The sequence below is a fragment of the Orycteropus afer genome, unplaced genomic scaffold (genome assembly GCF_000298275.1).
Source record: "Orycteropus afer afer isolate SDZICR_OR568_19922 unplaced genomic scaffold, OryAfe1.0 scaffold00045, whole genome shotgun sequence".
NCBI classification, from domain to species: domain Eukaryota; kingdom Metazoa; phylum Chordata; class Mammalia; order Tubulidentata; family Orycteropodidae; genus Orycteropus; species Orycteropus afer.
Window position 1 is genome coordinate 308,710 of NW_006921632.1, and position 20,946 is coordinate 329,655.

Consider the following 20,946-nt stretch of genomic DNA (forward strand, 5'->3'; position numbering starts at 1 on the left):
GGGAGCTGTTGCATTGTAAACTGTGGTCAATGACATGAGACAAAGTATATGTGAACTGCTGTATGGAAAGTGGATTCACTCTGTAAATCTTCACCCAAATCACAATAAAATAAAATTTAAATAAATAAATAGATAAATAAAATAAAACCAAGGCTAGAAGGGCCATACTAAGCAGTTCACTGTACCACAAATGTGTTCAGTGCTTCTGTTCTACATCCTAGTTCATTGTGTAGTGCCTGGGTCTTAAAAGTTTGCAAGTTGCTATCCAAGGCATAAAAATTGGCCTCTATTCACCTGGAGCAATAGAGAAAGTAGGAGAGTCAGGAATAGGAGGAAGATAGGGAATGTGTGGCTAATTGCCTCCATAAACAGTTGCCTACTTTCCCATGGGACCAGAAGAACTGGATGGTGCCTGACTACTATTTCTGAACTTCTTTTTAAAAATGCATTTTATTGAAATATAATTTATGTACAGTGAAATACACAAAACTAAAGTGACATGGGTCGATGCTTTTTTTTTTTGCAGTGTTCCCTTGCCTCCCCTCCCACTCCTGGCAACCAACAAAGAAAGTTTCCCTCCATAGATAAACCTTTCCTTGACCCTCCACAGCAATGAACTAATACTATATTTGTCCTTCTGTGATTGACTTATTTCACTCAGCATAATATCTTCCAAGTTCATCCATATTATGCAGTGTTTTTTAGACTCTACATTATTCTTCAGTGCTGCATAGCATTCCATTATGTGTATGTACCATAGTTTGGTTATCCACTCTTCCACTATAAATCTTAGAGATAAGTCCCTTGCTAAATATGTAATTATCGGCAAATACGAATTTGTTGCTGTCATTTTTGTTGTGTGCTTTTCCGTGGTGTCGTTTGTTCCATATAATTTTCTATGCTGTGAGCTCGTTTTGTTTATCGTGTTATCACTTCCTTCATTGCTATTGTTTTAGTATTTGCTTAGTATTTATGGTGGTCCTCTTTTTTACTTTGATGTGAAGGTTTATCATCTTTCTTTGAGGTTACCATGTGATTTATAGTTTTCTTCCCAAGTTTAGAACAGTCTGTTCTATTTTGTAGTTGTCTTGACTTCCCTACCATCTAGAAGTTCTGTAACAACACAGTTTTTTCCCTTTTTGGTTTGTAGTTGTCCTCATTTGTCAGTTGATGTCTCTGGTTCCCTGTTTACAATCTTATAGGCTTCTTTACTTTGGGTACTTTCATAGCTGAGTAAGTTTCTGGGTTATATTATCATGTGTATTAATGGTCAGTTGTTGTTGGCTGTTGTTGCTTCTCTGTCCAAAGGGCTCCCTTTAGCATCTCTTATAAGGTTGGTCTGGTTTTTAACAAATTCTCTCAATTTCTGCTTATTTGGAAATGTTCTAATTTCACATTCATATTTGAGGGACAATCTTGCTGGGTACATAATTCTTGGTTGGAAATTTTTCTCCTTCAGTGTTTTGTATATACCATCCCACTGTCTTCTCACCTGCATGGTTTCTGTCAAGAAATCCGAGTTTAGTCTTATTGGTTGCCCCTTGCAGGTAACTTTTCGTTTTTCCCATGCTGCTCTCATGATTGTTTCTTTGTCTTTGGTTTTGGTGAGTTTGATGATGATATGTCTGCGTGATTTTCTTTTGGGGTCTATCCTGTTTGGGGTTTGTTGGACTTCCTGAATGGATATATTCTCATCTTTCATCATCCCAAGAAAATTCTCTTCCAAAAAATGGACAATTTTCTCTGTGGTTTTATTTTTCTCTTCCTGTTCTGGAATTCCAATTACACATAGGTTATTCCTTTTGATGGTATCCCACATGAACCTTAGGCTTCCTTCATTTTGTTTTGATCTTTTTTCTGATTTATCCCTTTCCAAAAAAGTGTTCATGTATTTGCTGTCAATCTCCCTAATTTTTGTCTTCCATTGATTGAATTGTGTTCCTTTGCCCATTCAATGTCTTATATATATTTCTGAAAATTTAATTAATCTTCTGGATTTCTGTGTGTAGATTTTGTATCATTTCTAATTTTTCATTTATTTTGTCATTTTGTTCTTGTATTGTCTTTCAAAATTGTTCTAGGGTTTTCTCTGTGTTTTCCTTGATTTGTCTCTCAATTTGTTGAAGATACCTAAATAAATTCTTTTGAATTATATTTCCAATTATGTTCCAATGCTGCATCTTCCTCAGGGATGTATTTTGGGTTTGTATCCTGGTCCCTTGTTTCTCCTGCTCTATCTTGCTTCTTTGTGTGGACTGTGATGCTCTGTTGTCTCTGAGGCATTGTGACATTTTGGTGTTTATATTTAATTGGTGATTGGATGTTGGAGTGACTTGCCCACAATTTTCATTTTCTTTGTTTTGTTTGTATGCTATCTACACAAGCAGGGTACGGTGCTCCTATATTCGCTAGTTGACAGCACTTACATACACACCACCTGTCTCCTTTCCTGTTGTCAGCCTCTCATATGTCCCTGCCGACCTTGGCAAACATAGCCTATTCTTAGATCCCTGGAATTCAAATGAGAATGCTATCACTTTAAAATCCAAAATGGTTGCCGCTTGTAAACATTCAAAATGGCTGCGCCCTCAGTCTCTTCAAATATCCATAATGACCACTGATTGTAAACATTCAAAATGGCTGCACCCTCGAGCACTTTAAATATCCAAAATGGCCACCACTTGTAAACATTCAAAATAGCTGCACCCTCAGTCAATTTAAATATCCAAATTTAAATATTAATTTAAATATCCAAAATGGCTGCCGCATGTAAACAATAAAAATGGCTGTGCCCTCCGGATAGCAGAAAGTCAACAGCTCAGATTGTCTCCCTCCTTGCTATTTCCCTTCTTAGTCACAGGCCACCAGCGCGGTCATCCCTGCAGCCCGTGGTGACCAAGGCTGATCTTTAGGTCAATTCTCAGGTCCCAACACCTCTTGGAAATATTCAGGCTATTGGTCCCATCAGGGTAGCTCAAAGTCTGCAGCTCCGACGGTCTCTGTACTCACTGTTTTCATTCAGGTTTTTCCACTAGTTGGTGCGTAATCCACTGCTGTATAGTTCCTTTCAAAGCTCAGGGCTCCAGGATTATCTTCTGTATCTCTGTCAAATGTTTTTTTCTCTTTGTTGAAGAGGGTCTGTGTCACCTGTCTGCCTATTCCTCCACTTTACTGGAAGTGTTTCTGATCATTTTGATCAAAGATTCTATAGAAGAATTCCTGATCAAAAGGGAGAAAATGCCAAAGAGAATTTCAAATTCTCATAGACTACACACTTTCTGGAGCCCAAGGGTACTGGATGAACCCATAAACTATTGCCCTGAGATAATCTTTAAACCGTAAAACAAAAATATCCCTGAAAGTCTTCTTAAAATGAAACAACAGCTTAACTAGAAAAAAAAGTCTGCCTTAAGCTTTATGCTCTTTTAATAACTATCTATATAGGATCAAAGTGATAACAGCAACTTGAAAGATTAGATATGATCCTTAGGTGACAGTGAGTTTATGTTAATGGGGGAAGAACAACTCAAAAAAAAGAGGATGATAATGGTTGCACAACTCAAAGAATGTAATCAGTTTCACTGAATTGTACATGCAGAAACAGTTAAATTGGTGTATGTTTGGTTATATATATATTATCAACAACAAAAATTTTTTAATAATAAACAATGGTATACTAATGCACCATTTATCAAGTTAAAAAAAATCCTACAACTCCACACATTATTCATATACACATAGTAAACGTACAAAATCACAGACTGGATCCACACTAAATTCATAATAGTGGCTTTGTTTAGGAAGGGAAATGTTGTTGTTGTTGTTATTTGCTGTCAAGTCAGTCCCGACTCATAGCAACCTTCCTTCCGAGGAGTGGCTGGTGGGTTTGAACCGCCAGCCGTCTGGTTAGCAGGCAAGTGTCTTAGCCACTATGCTACCAGAGCTCCTAGAAATAGTACTGGGAAAAGAAATATAGGGACTTCACCTATACGTGTATTTCTTCAGAAAATGATCCGAAGAAAGATAACAAAATGTTAACATTAATTCCAGATGGCAGGTAAACAAAAATTTGATACATTAACTTGGAGTTTTCTGTTTATATATTTTTAAAATGTGTGAAACATCTGTGGTTTTAAAATAGAGGGCTGCCATCTAGTGGACGTATTTAAGTGTTGTTGTTATTTGCCATTGAATGGGACCTGACTCATAGTGACCCCTCCTTGCTACGAAAGTAGATTGCCCAACGGTCCTTCGGGGGAGTGGCTGCTGCGTTTGAACCACCAGCCTCCTGGTTAGCAGTCAAGTGCCTTAGGCACTACGCTACCAGAGCTCCTACATATTTAAATGGACCCTTTAAATCTGGTAACAGGAACAGCACTCAGCTTTCTCTATGCCTGGAAGTCCACCAGGCCAGTCTCCTAGTTCTACTGCTGTTTCTCTAACCTGCTTGTCGCAGTCTCTTGCCATCTCAACTAGGTATCAATAGATCTCTGTCGCCTGGGTTGAAGAGGTTCAGCGCAGGGATGGCAAAACTGACCAATCCCCATGGAAGGGTTCCATACACTTTATCCGCATGGTCTCACCCCAAAGGTGCTATGCAAGCTATCCAATGCCCTTGGTGGGGCACAAGCACCTCACATTTGCATAGTCCCACAAGGCACCTGACTGCTCACCAGAAGGCTGGCGGTTCAAACCCACCAGCCACTCCTCAGAAGGAAGGTTGGGCAATCCTACTTCCGTAGTGATACCGCATCGGAAACCCAAGGAGGGGTCGCTATGAGTCGGGGCCAACTCGATGGCAAACAACAACAACAACAACAGCAACCCAGTCATTTAGTGAGAGTCACAAAGACCAAGCCTAGAAGGGCCATACCAAGCTATTTACTGCACCACATAGACATTAGAGAAATGGAATGACTGTGTATATTATGTATACATTTAACCTCGATTTATAGCAACCTTACATTGACACATTTACCTAATTTACCAGTTAAAAACTGCTATGTAGTCTTATTGAAGAAAACTACTATATATAAAATCCTGTCAATTTTGAGGAAAAGGATCTCAACCTTGAAACAGCAGACTTTATTTCTAACACCTACCTGTGTATGCAAAAAGAAATTTACAATTTAAGGGGCTGTTATAGGAATCTGTCCTTCAAAGGCAGTTAAATGGCCTCAATCACCTCCAACAAGGCTGTACCTCAGAGATTCCTGACACTCTTCCTAGAGCCACCTTCTGAATTCTGCAACCACCAGAGCTCCTGTATTTATTATATACAGTGTTGCAATGGTGGCATAGTGCCTAAAGCATTAGACTGCTAACCAGAAGGCTGGTGGTTCAAACCCACCACCAGCTACTCCTTGGAAGGAAGGTTGGGCAATCTACTTCCATACAGATACCACCTGGGAAAACCAAGAAGGAGTCGCTATGAGTTGGATTTGACTCTATGACAGTGAGTTTGGTTTTTTTGGTTATATACTGTGTTAGGAGCTCTGGTGGTGTAGTGCCTAAGGCATTTGACTGCTAACCAGAAAGCTGGTAGTTCAAACCCACCAGCCACTCCCTGGAAGGAAAGTTGGGCAATCTATTTCCATAGTTTGTTTTTTTTTAATACAGTGTTGCAGCATGTAATTTGCTGATTTTATCATTCTCAGATGTTCAATTTTATGATTACCTGTTCAAAACACTGCCATACAGATTTAGTTTTCTAAACTAAATTAAGAGCTTCAGTTAAAAACACGGGCCCAAATGCCGATTGCTTTGCTAAAGTCATTAGGAAGATTCAAGAAGCAGTTAGTACCATGAAATATATAAAGAAAACCGTCCTCATTCCCAAGGATAACTCAGATGACCCAGAACCTTCCACAGGGGAGTTATCACTGTAATTAACAAAATGTGTCATCCAACTCTTCAGTGTTAGAGTAAATTTTTATGATTCGCCTTATTTATTTATATATGAAAATATATCTGTAATTTATAACATTACAACTCCCAAAGGAAAATAAAGATCGGATTTATAAAGATACTCATAATAAAAGACAATAATGATGAAGGTCTGTATATGCACCAGGACATAGCTCAGGAGGCAGGAGTGCATGGAGGGATGGACACAGGGAAGAGGTAACTACGGGGAGGACATGGGAGAGGAGCTGTTGCATTGTGGTAAATTGTAGTCAATGTCATGAGACAAAGTGTTATGTGTGAACTGCTGTATAGAAAGTGGATTTGCTCTGTAAACTTTCACCCAAATCACAATTAAAAAAAAAAAAAAGCAATAATTATAACTAAAGGAAAAAAATGAGGTATTCGACTTAACGTCAGAACTGATTTACAATGTAGTTGTTGGAACAGAGCTCCATTCTAAGTAGGGGACTACCTGTATCGATTTAAAAAAAAAAACCTGAGTTTGTATACTAGAGTGTTACATGATTACTGCAATTATTTTTGAAACTTTGTAAAGCTACATTATTTTCTGTTTGACTATAACTTGTAACTGTTTCTTTAAATTTGTTCTCAAGCCTTTAGTCACACTTCACTCACTTTGTATCAGTTTACATCTTTTGCAGGAAATTGAATTGCCATGTTGACAATTGTTTTATATAATTCCATATCTTAGTATATATTTTTATATCCTCCTGTAGCCACATATGGGAGCTCTGGTGGCCTAGTGCCTAAGGCATTTGACTGCTAACCAGAAGTCTAGCGGTTCAAACCCACAAACCACTCCTTGGAAGGCAGGTTGGGGAATCTACTTCCATAGTGATACTGCCTCGCAGACCCAAGGAGGGATGCTATGAGTTGGATCCAACTGGATGCCAGTGAGTTGAGTACAGCCATGTAGGAGCTCTGGTGGCTTAATGCCTAAAGCATTTTACTGCTAACCAGAAGGGTGGCAATTCAAACTCACCAGCCACTCTCTGGAAGGAAGATTGGGCAATCTACTTCCATAGAGATACTGCCTTGGAAACCCAAAAAGGGGTCGCTGTGACTAGGATCTCACTCAACAGCAGTAAGTGTGGTGGTTGGTTTGGTATAGCCATGTATTTTAACAGGAGAAAAATGCATGTTAAACCTAGTAATTTGATACAGTATTTGCTGAGTGAGAAAACAAATACAGTAACAAACTCTAAGAAATGACCATTCTTTACATTCTAGTCAATAAAATTAAAGGGATATTTTATATGCTGTAGATGTGTTCGTAGGCAATAATGTATACATCAAAGTTTCATCAATACATAATCATAACTGAACTAAGAAAACAATTTTGTAACGGATAAGGCATTTGGCTGCTAACCAGAAAAGAAGTTCAGTGGTTCAAATCTACCAGCTACTCTGTGGAAGGAAGATGGGGCAATCTACTTCCATAAAGATTTAAAGCCTTGGAAGTCCAATGGGGGTGTTGGAATTGACTCGATGGCAGTGAGGGTTTTTTTTTTTGTTTTTTTTTTTTAACTTGCGTTTTTTGAAGTCTAATTTCATGTTTGGGCCACAACCATCTTAAAAATTTGTAAGCCTCACCCACATTGGACTACAATTAGAAAAACATTCAGGAAAACAATTTGGTGTACATTTATGGAATCATTAATGGCTTACCCAGGCCTGTTATATACAGCTTAAGTAACTAGGCTTAGCTAACAAGGCTGTACACCAGAAATCTGCACACAGTGTGGAGTTAACAATAATATTTGTGGGTGTCCAGCTGTTAAGCCATTAAGAGCCAGACTACCTCTGTTGCAGGCAAGTGTAACATTTGCCTAACACATTATCTTTTAAAATTCTTTTTAACATAACCGAATGCCCTCCTCATATTCTTTAGGCCTAATGGGCCTCCCCTCTTGAGACTCTAGCTTTACAGATAGTGATACAATAATCCTACTGGCAATAAACTTTTTCTTTTCATAAACTGCTGCCCAGTGAACAGAGTTCCATTTTAATAGATCCTTTTCATGAAAGCTTTTATCAAGAGAAATCACAAATTTATCACTTTTGTACATAGCCGGTTCCTTAACATGTCCTAAACACTTGTAGAACAAAAAAATTTGGCTAGTCCTTACTGTTGGTAGGTGCTGTCAAGTTGGCTCCGACTCATAGCAACCCCATGTAGAAAAGAATGAAACACTGCTCAGTCTTGTGCCAGCTTCACAAGCCTTGCTATACCTGAGCCTATCATTGATTGTAGCACTGTGTCAATCCATCTCGTTGAGGGTCTTTCCATTTTTTGCTGACCTTCTACTTTACCAAGCATGATATCCTTCTCCAGGGATAGGTCCTTTCTGACCACATGACCAAAGTAGGTAAGATGAAGTCTGGCCATTCTTGCTATTCCTTAGTTTATTAAAATTGGTTCTGACCAAATCAAAATATATAAACATCTGTCTTTAAAATAGATTGTGTAGACCACAACTGTAAATTCACTATTTTAAAATTAGAAGTGCACTATAAAAAACTCCACAAAAACCAAACCCATAGCCACCCAGTCAATTCATAGTGATGTGATTTATAGTGACCCTACAGAACAGGTCAGAACTGTCCCCTAGGGTTTCCAAGCCTGTAAATCTTTCCGGAAATAGACTGCCCTGTCTTTCTCCAGTGGAGCACTAATGGGTCTGAAATGCCAACCTTTTGGTAGCAGCTAAATCCTCTAACCACTAGACAACCAGACTCCTTTCTCTGGTCACTACAGTTAGTATAATTAACAGAATGGCTATCAGGAAGCTTGTCATTCAGATACCAAGTATTTTATATTCAGCAAACTTAATTTTATCAAATGTCCTTTAATTTCATAGAAGACAATATGATACATATTGTATAAGAACACACAATTGTTTTCCAATACAATTTCAAAGTGTATACAAATTGGAATACAGAAGTTAAACACTGGTGTACTGACAGCATTTCTGAACTTCAGATAAATTAGTTGCATACAAAACGTACAATTCAAATATTAGCCAATCTGAAAACTTCCCATAATATAAAAATGATAAATTTGAGTTACAAAATATTTTTTTACTAAACAAACTATATAAACATTTAAAATAATCATTAAAACTCAACATTAGAATTTATAAAGATTAGCTATAAAAATATATTGGCAGTCACTTTTCTTATGAAGGTACCATTCACTACATTACAAAAGAGTTTCTAACATAAAATTGCATTAACAACTGCACTATTTTTAGAATCTGATAAACTCTAAATTGATTATAAAATCCTCTTGGAAAAACTTTGGTAAGCATGTTCAGAGGGTTTTTTAAAATCCTCTAAAATCATTTTAAGGGCCTGTAAACATTCCGTTCTATTGAAGCACAACAGGATAAGTAATGTATATTCAACTGCATACAGAATATAGAATCAAAACACAATTTATTATATATTTGTAGAAAATTACCATTCCCAGAGTAACCGAGAACTATTTTAAAGTATTAAGCTTTTAAATAGTTAAAAGTATCAAACTTTTAAATAGTTCTCTTTCCATTCTCATAAAAAAATTACAAAATCATCACAACTCCATTTATGTACCTTAGGTGCCTTTTACAAGACCTCAGAAACAATTAATCTAGTCTCAGAAACTCTCAAGTCCAATAAACTGTTAACAACCCATTTAAAAGGCTTGACAACAGAACAAGTATACATAATCAGAATACGTAATTTTTCTATTTAGTTATGTATTAGTTTTTCTTTTACATTTGTAATTTAGAATTTACTGGCAGAAATAAGCCCACACACACGTATTATTGAAAAGGTAAATTTCAGGAAACAGTAAGAAATGCAAACCTTGAGGGTATATTGATAAATTTTTTTAAAAAATGCAATTTTAATTTTATCTGCCATTTTTGTATTACTGATAACTATTGTTAATTAGAAAATCCAGATCGCTCAAAGTTCATTTCCTGCGTGCGTCTCCAGTATGTTAATTCTAAAAAGCTCCCAGTTGTGCCAGCAGCCTCCTTTAGGTCATTTCCCGCTTGATCCTCTGCCATTGGATTTCTTGTATAAGATATTATCTTTGAGTTGCAAAAGCCGAAATAAAAAGCTTCATCTTTGACCTTTTAACTTAAAAAAACTCCATTAAAAGAAAGGAAATCCATCTAATTCTTAGGCAAGTCCACAAAAATATTTTCTTTTTTAAGTGTCAAACACTTTTATGGGAATAAAGATCCTTCAAAGTTTTTAACTCTTCTATTAGAGTTTTATTTTGATTTTCCAGAACAGCAACTCGATTTTCCAGGCATTTCACATATTCTTTCTTCTTTCTGCGACATTCTCGAGCGGCTTCTCTAAATACACGTATAAAAGGTAGGGGGAGGGACAATGTTAGAAAAATGTCACATTCTTTAAATGGTAAATGTACCTCAGTAATTCTCCCTGGTTATCTTTTTTTCCTCACTTTAAAAAATTGAGATATATATATAAAATCTATGTTGTTGTTGTTATGTGCCGTCGAGTCAGCCCTGACTCATAGCGACCCCTCCTTGGGTTTCCAAGGCAGTATCACTACGGAAGTAGGATTGCCCAACCTTCCTTCCGAGGAGTGGCTGGTGGGTTTGAACCGCCAGCCGTCTGGTTAGCAGGCAAGTGTCTTAGCCACTATGCTACCAGAGCTCCCAATATACAGTGAAATACTCTTATCTTCAGTGTGGCATTTGATCAGTTTTAGCAAATGCATCTGCCTGTATAATCCACACCCTATTAAGATAAAGGACATTTCCCATACCCCTTCCTACTCAATCCCTTGCTCAAGCAACTACTCTTCTGACTTCCATCACCAGTTTAGTTTTTCCTGTTCTAAGAACTGCATAGAGCAGAGTTATACAGCCTGGGTTCCTGTGTCTGCCTCCTTTCACTCAGCATATTTTGAGGTTGCGGCATAGTGGTTTGTCCCTTTATATTGTTGAACATAAATTTTATTGTATGATTATAAGAACAACTTGTTTATCCATTCTCTTGGGCCGTTTCTAGTTTTAGCTGCTATGCATGTTCTTCACAAACTGCAAACTCACTGCCATCGAGTTCATTCCCATTCATAGCGAACCCCATTGAGTTTCTGAGGCTGCAAATCTTTATGGAAGTAGACTGTCCCATCTTCTGTCTGTGGAGGAGCTTCTGGGTTTGATCTGCCAACCTTTAGGTTTGCAGTCAAATGCCTTAGGCACTGTGCCACCACAGCTCCTTAATGGATGTTCTTACAACAGTCTTTTTTGTAGATACATGCTTCAATTCTCTGGATAAATATCAAAGAGTGAAATTTATGGGTCTCTGGTCAACTTCTGACACATAACTTACTTAAATTAATTTTTATTAAGTTTTAATTACAACTAGTAATTGAATGGGAGCTCTGGTAGCATAGTGCCTAAGGCACTTGACTGCTAACCAGAAGGCTGGCGGTTCAAAACCACCAGCCACTCCTCGGAGGGAAGATGGGGCAATCTACTTCCATAGTGATACTGCCTTGGAAACCCAAGGAGGGGTCGCTATGAGTCGGGTCCGACTCGACGGCACATAACAACAACAACAGTAATTGAATAAATAATCAGTTCTGTGTGTCTTCTTAGAACATTTCTGTGAAGTCATATACAAGTTATATATACATAAACACCAAACTCACTGCTGTCAAGTCGGATCCAACTCATAGTGACCCCTTCTTGGGTTTCCATGGTGCTATCTCCATGGAAGTAGATTGCGCAGTCTTCCGAGGAGTGGCTAGTGGGTTTGAACCGCCAGCCTTCTGGTTAGCAGTCAAATGCCTTAGGCACTATGTCACCAGAGCTCCTTATATGTATACATAGAGAAGTAGAAATTGATGAGTATATTTTACTTATACTATGTACTGTAGATAGTATAAGTAAAACACACTCAACAATTTCTACTTCTCTATGTATATGTAACTTATATGTGATTTCACAGAAATGTAGATGGGAGCTCTGGTGGCATGGGAACTAAGGCATTTGCCTGCTAACCAGAAGACTGGCAGTTCAAACCTACCAACTACTTCTTGGAAGGAAGATTGGGCAATCTACTTCTGTAGGGATACTGCCTAGGAAACCCAAGGAGGAGGGGTTGCTATGAGTTGGAACTGGCTTGATGGCAGTAAGTTTGGTTTGTTTTTTTGCTGTACTGTAGATATTATTTCCGATTTTTTTTTTTACATCCTTTTAATGATGTTTCTATGTCAATACACAGATCTACCTTATTCTTTATTTTTAAAACCACTGCAGTTATCTGTAATATAAATACGTCAGTATATTTAACCTCTCCCTCACTGAAAGACTTTTAAGTGGCTTCCAACTTTTCACTATTACACAATGCTGTGATGAACATTCTTTACATGCCCCTCATCATTTGAGTATTTCTTCCTGGCTCACAAGTTATGTTCATTTAAAATCAAGAGACATTAAGAAATTGCCCTTCAAGGGAGCAAGTAGTTGGAACTGTGGGCTTGGGACCATCATGGAAGGAGACATCAAACTCAACTGGCATAACATACGACACAAAAACATTGTTCCACATCCTTGGTGATGTGGTGAGCAGTGACTGGGATCTTAAAAGCTTGCAAGTGGCCATCTAGATGCAATGATGGGTCTCTCTTTATCCAGAGGAAAGAAGAATGAAGAAAACCAAAGATGAATGGAAACAATTAGTCCAAGGGACTGGTATACTATGTGATCCTCAGCCTATATGACCATGAGACCAGAAGAACTAGATGGTGCCCAGCTACCACTGTCAACCACTTGGAGGGGGATGTAGGAGATCCTGGATAGAGAGGGAGAACAATGTGGAACAAAACTCAAAATCATAAAAAAAAAAAAAAAAAAAAGACCAGGTTTGCTGGTCTGATAGAGCCTAGTGAGAGCACAGAGACTATGGCCCCTAGTTACCCTTCAGGTCTGGAACTGAACTCACTCCTAATTAATTACTAATGATAAGATGTACAAAAAAAAGAAAAGATGGTCAGTAAGCACAGTTCACTGTAACTAGAATACATCGTAAGTCAGAGACTACATTTAAAAAAAAAGAAAAAATCCTGTAATTTTCTTTTTATATAAATTGCAATTTTTCAAAGCTAAGTGGCTTATTTTTAAGTTTATAGATCTTTTACATGAGTGGAACTGTTAGGTCAAAGAATATGTACTGTAAAACTTCATATTTCCATCAGTAATATCTGCAAAGTACTCTTTTCCTCATATGCCTGACAACAGTATCATCACTTTTAAATTTTGCCATTTGATGCCTCACTATTAATTTTCATTTCCCTTACCAGTGAGACTGAACATCTTTTCAAAAGTTTATTGATTTGCTTTCTGTAAACTACCTATTTCATATCTTTTCTCTATTCAGATCTTTTGCCCATTGTTCAAACTGTCTTCCTTATAATTTTTAAGAATTCTCTGTGCATTATACATATTTAATTTTTTATCTATTTTCATTCTTTTCTAATCTACCATTTACGCCTGATATTTTCATAGTATCTTGTGTTGTAAATTAAAAAATATATATTAATGCTTTTAGCATCTTTATTTCTTTGCTTACATAAAAATGTCCTATAATATAAATTTTTCTCTAAAACTTTATTTTAAAGATTTTACTGTTTCATTTTTCATGAGTCTTTTGTCTATCTGGAATTTGTTTTTGTAAATGGTAAGATAGGGGTCCAATTTAATTTTCTTTCAGATGTAGAGTTGCCTATGCCAGTATAATTTATTAAATAAGCTATTCTTCACAGGTATACTTAAAAAGCACAAGAAGCTACCAGAATACCAGTTTGGATTATGATGGCTTTAGAGGATCTTTCAATACCTAACAAAAAGAAGTAATCACTTTCTGTTCTTAAACATTCTTGAACACTTATTTTTTCTGTGAAAACTTTCACCTTATTTCACTCAACTTCATAAAGATCTATAAGGATTCTAATTTGAACCACAATGAATTTATGCATGAATTTTGGAAGAACTGACGTTTTATACTATTTCTATCTAAGAATATGGTAAATTTTCTATATGTTCAGATATTGTTTTAGCTCTCAATTAAGATTTTTTCATGTTGATCCTTTGCCTTTTCTGTTAAATGTATTCCTAAGTATTTTGTATTATTCCTGAGTAATATGTATATAATATTATTTCTCATTATTATTTTCAAGATGGTTACTGATAACAGAAATAAGCTATTGACTTACATTTTATCTAGACATCAACCTATGAATTATTTTAGTTTTAAAAATTTTATTTTACTATGAAGAGCTCTGGTGGCATAGTGCCTGAGGCATCTGACTGCTAACCAGAAGGCTGACAGTTCAAACCTACCAGCCACTCCTCAGAAAGAAGGCTGGGCAATCTACTTCCGTAGTGATACCACCTCAGAAACCCAAGGAGGGGTCTCTATGAGTCAAACAACTTGACGGCAGTGAGTCTGGTTTTGGTTATGAAGTAGGATGCACACAAAAGATTGTATGTGGTGCAGATGCAAGTTATGAAGCATAAAAATAAAATGAACACATGTAAACCCATATTACCCATATTGTTGAAGGGACCTCTGTGCCACACTCTGATTCCAAACCCCTGCCTCTTGCCTAGAAGCAATTACAAGCTTCAATCCCTTATCTTTATAGCTTTTGTGCATGTGTATATGTCCCTAAATTATACAGCATTTAGTTGCTAATTACCTAATATAAAATATATTTTATGGACTGTTGAAAATTGCTTTTTCCACTCAAGTTTATTTTTCTAAGATTTATTTATGTTGACATGATAGTTCATTCAATCATTGTTGTGGGTTGAATTGTGTCCTCCAAAAAGATATGTTATGTCCTAACCATTTGTACCTGTGCAAGTGATCTTATTTATTTATTTATTGTTTTTGTTGTTGTTACTTATTTATAAATGCTATTGACAGAAATGTAATTACAATTACAATATACAAATTAAAGGTAAACATACTATCTAATCAAAACACAAGACAATTCTTTCAATGAAAATGGCTATCATCATACCTGTCATATGCCTTCTTTTGTTTGCTCCCTCTCTCCCTTCCTTTCTTCCTTCCTTCCCCCAGGTTAATTTGTGTCTGCTCTCTAGTTAATGGTTTACCCTCCCTTTCTCATCCACCCCTGGTAATCATCAGAGAATATTTCTTTTTCTATGAAACCCTTTTCTTGACTTTTTACAGTAGTGATGTGACCTTATTTTTGAATAAAGGTCTTTCAAAGGTAGTTAATATGAGGTCATGTTGGAATAGGGGTTTCTAATCCACTATGAATAATGTCCATATAGAAAGAGAAGAAGAAACACAGACAGAAACAGAGGGAAGATTACCACATGAAGACAAAGGTAGAGAATGGCATTATGCTCCCACAAGACAAGGAATGCCTGGGGAGTACTAGCAGGTGGAGGAGACCAGTAAAGATCCTCACCTAGAGCCTTTAGAGAGAGCACTGCCCTGGTGACACCCTAATTTTGAACTTCTAGCTTCTAGAACTATGAAAGAATAAATTTTTGGTACTGTCAGAACAGCCCTAGGAAACCAATACAATCATTATAAATGAACACTATTCCATTGTATTCATTATGTTATCAATGGATATTTAGAGGTTGCTTCCTGTTTTTTTGGTATAAAAATTAAGAATGTTCACATTACATATCCTGCAAAGGTCTCCCTTAGCCACACACAGAGCAAAATGGCTGAGTCACAGGGCATGTCCAGGTCAACTGTACAAAGTAAGGCCTAATTTTCAAAGTGGCTGTACCAATTTACACTCTCATAAGCAGGGTATGTGATCCCTGACAACTTCTGGTCAGACTTTAAATGGGTATAAATGGTATCTCAATGTGGTATAAATTTGCATTTCATTGAATGCTAATAAACTAATATGATTATTAACCACTTGTGTTTTTTTCTTCTGAGAAATGCCTATTTATATCTTTTGCCAATTTTCTGTTGATGGTTCTATACAATGGAGAGACCGTCTATAGGTGTCTGGCTTATATTTTACTCTCTTTATGGTATCCTTTCATGAACAAAAATTGTTACTTTTATGTTAATGTTTTTTGTGTCCTGTTTAAGAAATCCTTCCCAATACTTGAGGCCATAAGATTATATATTTTCTTCTAAATATTTAAATATTTCATTTTCACATTTAGGTCTTTAATTCATCTAGAGTTGGTGTGAGGAAGAAATTCAGTACTTTTTTACATATGAATAACCAACTGTCCCAGTACCATTTGTGGAAGAATCCTTCCTTTCCCCAATAATCTGCTGTATTTGTCATATCAAGTTTTCATATGTGCATTGCTTGATTTGGGCTATTTCTATATCACTGGTCATTCTGTATATTTCAATGGCAATATCACACTATCTTAATTCCTATAACTTTAAATAAAACTTCCTATATCTATCTCTCCACTTTATTCTTTTTTTTCATTTTTATTGTGATTTGGGTGAAAGTTTACAAATTCATTTTTCATACAGCAGTTCACATACACTTTGTCTCATGACATTGACTACAACAGCCCACAATGCAACAGCTGTCTTCCCACTTCCTCCCCCTAGTTACCTTCTCCCTGTGTCCTTCCCTCCCATGCACTCCTGCCCCCCAGCTGTCTCCCTGTGCACACAAAGCCCTTTCTATTCTCCCATGATTAATCTCTCCAAGGAGTGTATCTACCTAATGTAAATGTTCAGTTCATATGTCTGTCTTTTGTTTGGCTGGAAGCCACAGGAGTGGGTTCAATTCCAGACCTGAAGGGCAGCTACGGGCCTTATTCTCAAGGGTTCGATCAGGCTCTTATCAGACCAGCAAACCTCCCCCCTTTTTTTTTTTTTAATGATTTTGAGTTTTGTTCCACATTGTTCTCCCACTCTATCCAGGATCTCCAACATAGATTCCCCCTCTGAGTGGTTGACAGTGGTAGCTGGGCACCATCTAGTTCTTCTGGTCTCAGACATACAGACCGAGAATCACATGGTGTACCAGTCACTTGGACTAATTGTTTCCATGCATCTTTGGTTTTCTTCATTCTTCCTTGCTCTGGACAAGGAGAGACCCCTCGCTGCATCTAGATAGCTGCTTGAAAGCTTTTAAGATCCCAGTTGCTACTCACCAAAGTAGGATGTGGAACAATGTTTTTGTGTAGTATGTTATGCCAGTTGAGCCTGATGTCCCCTACAACCACAGTCCCGAGCCCACATCCCAACTACTTGCACCCTCTGGGTAGCTGGCTGTGGCCAAGAAGTGACTACAACCTTGTCCCTTGTCAACTCTACTATATACCTGGAAATTCTTAAGAGTACATACAAATACACCTGTAGAAATATTGCCTGCATAGACATACCTAATCATTCAGCCTGTCCACCCATCTATCCACCTGTATATCCATGTTTGCCTTCATTGACAACACAGTACTGTATGTGAAAAAGGGTTCAGCTTTGTTGTCTATACCTCCCATGCACCTCTCCATGTTTTCTTCTTCCTCAATGCCATCGTGTTCCTTACTCATATTTGGTACATTGCCCTAACCTTCACCCAAATCAATACTTGTCTCTACCTATCTAGCAGTGTACCCTCCCTGCCCCCTCCTACCCATGGTAACCAACAAAGAAAATATCCTTCCATATATAAACCTTTCCTTGACTTTTTACAGTAATGGACGAATGAATACAACATTTGTATTTCTGTGACTGACTTATTTCACTCAGCATAATGTCCTCCAAGTTCATCCATGTTACACAGTGTTTTGCAGATTATACGTTATTCTTTAGGGTTGCATAGTATTCCACTGTGTGTATGTACCATAGTTTGGTTATCCATTTTTCTGTTGATGGGCACTTAGGTTGTTTCCATCTTTTTGCTATTGTAAATTCTTCACTTTGTTCTTGTTCTGGACTATTTTGGCTGTTCTTGGCCCTTTATTCTTCTATATAAATTTCAGAATCAGCTTGCCAATTCTTTGAACAACCAATCTGGATTTTGATTGGAATTGCATGAATCTATGGATCAACTGGGGAAGAACTGTCATCTTTACAATACCGAGTTTCCATATCCAAGGACACAATATATTTCTCATTTAAATATTCCTTAATGTCTTTCAAAACATTCTATAATATTTTCCATAAAGGTCCTAAACATCTTTTATTACATTTATTCTCAGGTATTTTATTTATTGTTGATAACATTAATGACATTTTTCCAATAATTATTTTACCAAACTCTTTACTGCTGATATAAAAAAATACAATTGATTTCTGAATGCTAATCCTTTATCTAGCAACCTTATAGACTCAATTACTTTTAATAACTTTTCTGTAGATCCACGGAGGGTTTTCTTTACAGGCAATCATACAAAAATAGTTACAGTTTTACTTCTTTAATTTTAATCTTTATGATTTTTGTCTCTTTTTCTGGTTTTATTATACTGGCAAGAAAATCTAGTGTAATGTTGAAGACAACTAGTTCTTTTTCTTTTTTTTAATCGTTTCTTATCATCTCCTGATCTTTGAAGATTGTTAATAATATCCTTTTTATTTTAACTTATCAAACATAATTCTTAACCCCCTTCTCCATTAGATAACTGCGCACTTTACAAAACCAGTCTCTTGTTGCTGTTTCTGCCACCTTTTGCTCCTGAAAAGCACTGTAGTGTTATCTGAGAACTTAAGACCCTGAAGCCTAGATCCCTGGGTTTAAATTCTACTTCTATTATTTACTAAGGGGTGCAACCTTGGGAATACAACTTAACATCTCTATTCTTCAGTATCTTTATCTAAAAAAATGGAAATAATAATATTGTCTGTACCTCAAAGACATTTGTGAAAATGACATAAGTGCATGGCACACATCATCATGAAGGCCTAATTTCTTGGGTATTCTGTGATTTGTTGAACTTATATTTATTGGACTCAATGTATGGGAATTTATTGATGCTTGTGTTGAGAGTACTTTCTCCCAGGCAACTGGAGCACAATAGACTCAGCCCTTTTTAAATTATAATTCTCAGCCTATGGACACAGTACTTCTTGAATCTTGACTTCATACAGAGTAGTCTCTGATCCAGCTCCCCACCATGCACAGTTCTAAGGCTCTGTTCCCAGTCCCCTATGTACACCAAAGCTACATAAATTATGAAAAACTGAATTTATTTCCAAGATATGTAGGAGCTGCTTCAGAATGTATTAATCTTCCAGTCTTGCCTCATTCCTAACCTTAACAAGTTCATCTTACTTTCCTATAGGCTCAATCATTTAAAAGGGTAGTTTTAGTACTTCCTTAAGCTTTTAAATATATTATGTAGCTGGAGGTCATATTGTTAGAAAAAGAGGTTTCATTCTAGTAATTTTTAACAAGCCTCTTGGGTTTTCTAGGTATAGAATCATATCAGCAGTAGCAAAGAAATATAATTCTCTTCAAAAATTTACATAAATTATTTCATTGTCTTATCTTACTATATTTTCTGGAACCTCCAAAACAATAGACAGCTATTGTCTGTCGCCAAGTTCATGTACAGTGATGTTTGCTGTTAGTTTTTAGTAAACATTTTATCTTGAAATAATTAAGTGTATGTACTGGTTATTTGGGAGCTCTGGTGGCATAGTGCCTAAGGCATCTGACTGCTAACCAGAAGGCTGGTGGTTCAAACCCCACTAGCCACTCCTCGGAATGAAGGTTGGGCAATCCACTTCCGTAGTGATACAGCCTTGGAAACCCAAGGAGGGGTCACTATGAGTTGGATCCAACTCCACGGCAGTGGTTGCATTTTTTAGTTTACCTGGTTGTTTAATGGTAATTTTTATTCCTCTAGAAAATCACCCCTTTAATTTTCTAACTTATCAGTGTGAAGCTGAAAACAAAATCCTACTGTAATTTTTAAAATCTATTGTCAAGTCAGATCTGACTCATAGCGTCCCCTCCTTGGGTTTCTGAGGTGTTATCACTACTGAAGTAGATTGCCCAATCTTCCTCCTGAGGAGTAGCTGATGGATCTGAACTGCCAGCCTTCTGGTTAGCAGTCAAATACCTTAGTCACTGCGCCACCAGAGCTCCCGTATCTACGGCTATTTACCCTTTTTTGTTTCTAATATAGTTAATTGGTGGTGCTTTCTTTTTCCTTGAATATATTGCGCAGAAAGTTACCCATTGTATTCATTTTCTGTAAGAATCAGATGTTTTTCATACTGGATCTATGTAGCTAGAGGTCAGAGTTATTCTGTACATGTGCATATACAACATGTAGCTACGGTGCAATGGATCACTTTTATATGACTTTTTACACCATGGTCTTATAACTCCCACCAAATGATTGGATGAAACTAGACAAATAAGGTGCTTGTAGCCCATCAAGGGGGTTAGAGAGCTTGCAAATGAGGTGTATGGCACCCTTGCAGGGGTAGGACTTGCAAATAAGGTACATGGAACTCTAATGTAGGGATTGGTCAGTTTTGCCATCTGGCTCATCTGGAATGAGCCATTCCAGAGGTGGAACATGGGGACTTCACTACTACCAACAAGAGCTGAGAGAGCAGTGCATCCTTTGGACCCAAGGTCCCTACTCTGAGAACTTCCTAGACCCAGAACACAGTGAGAGCTTTACCACTGCAGACGGCATGCAGCAGCAGAGAAATGACAACAAGAGAACCAGAAGACTGGCATGAGACAATACAATTGGCTGCCTAGTGCACATAGCAAGACCCCCGGACCCCCATAACTTCCCTAATAAACCCTATAATCATAAAGTGTTGTCTGTGAGTTCTGTGTGGCCACTGGAATGAATTATTGAACCCATCAGAGAAGTAGACAGTACCATGGTAGGGACAGCTGGGGTCAGAATTGGTAAAGAGATTGGAAAGAGGAGGTATGTTTGACCTCTGCCTCACAGGAAGTAGCCCTGGGCTGTTAATGCTGATGGTGATTCTCCCCCAAAGTGAAGTTAGGAGAAGTCAAGCACACTTTTTTTTTTTTTT

The 20,946-nt window shown here is 37.2% G+C and overlaps 1 protein-coding gene across 1 annotated transcript in view; it reads right to left on the reverse strand.

Annotated features, from left to right (window-relative positions):
- Positions 1–10,135: 10,135 nt before the first annotated feature.
- Positions 10,136–20,946, reverse strand: part of ATF1 (activating transcription factor 1) — an 81,714-nt gene continuing 70,903 nt past the window's right edge. The window contains exon 8 of the mRNA XM_042780557.1: positions 10,136–10,280. Coding sequence (XP_042636491.1) covers positions 10,136–10,280 — 145 coding nt within the window. The remainder of the gene's footprint in view (positions 10,281–20,946) is intronic.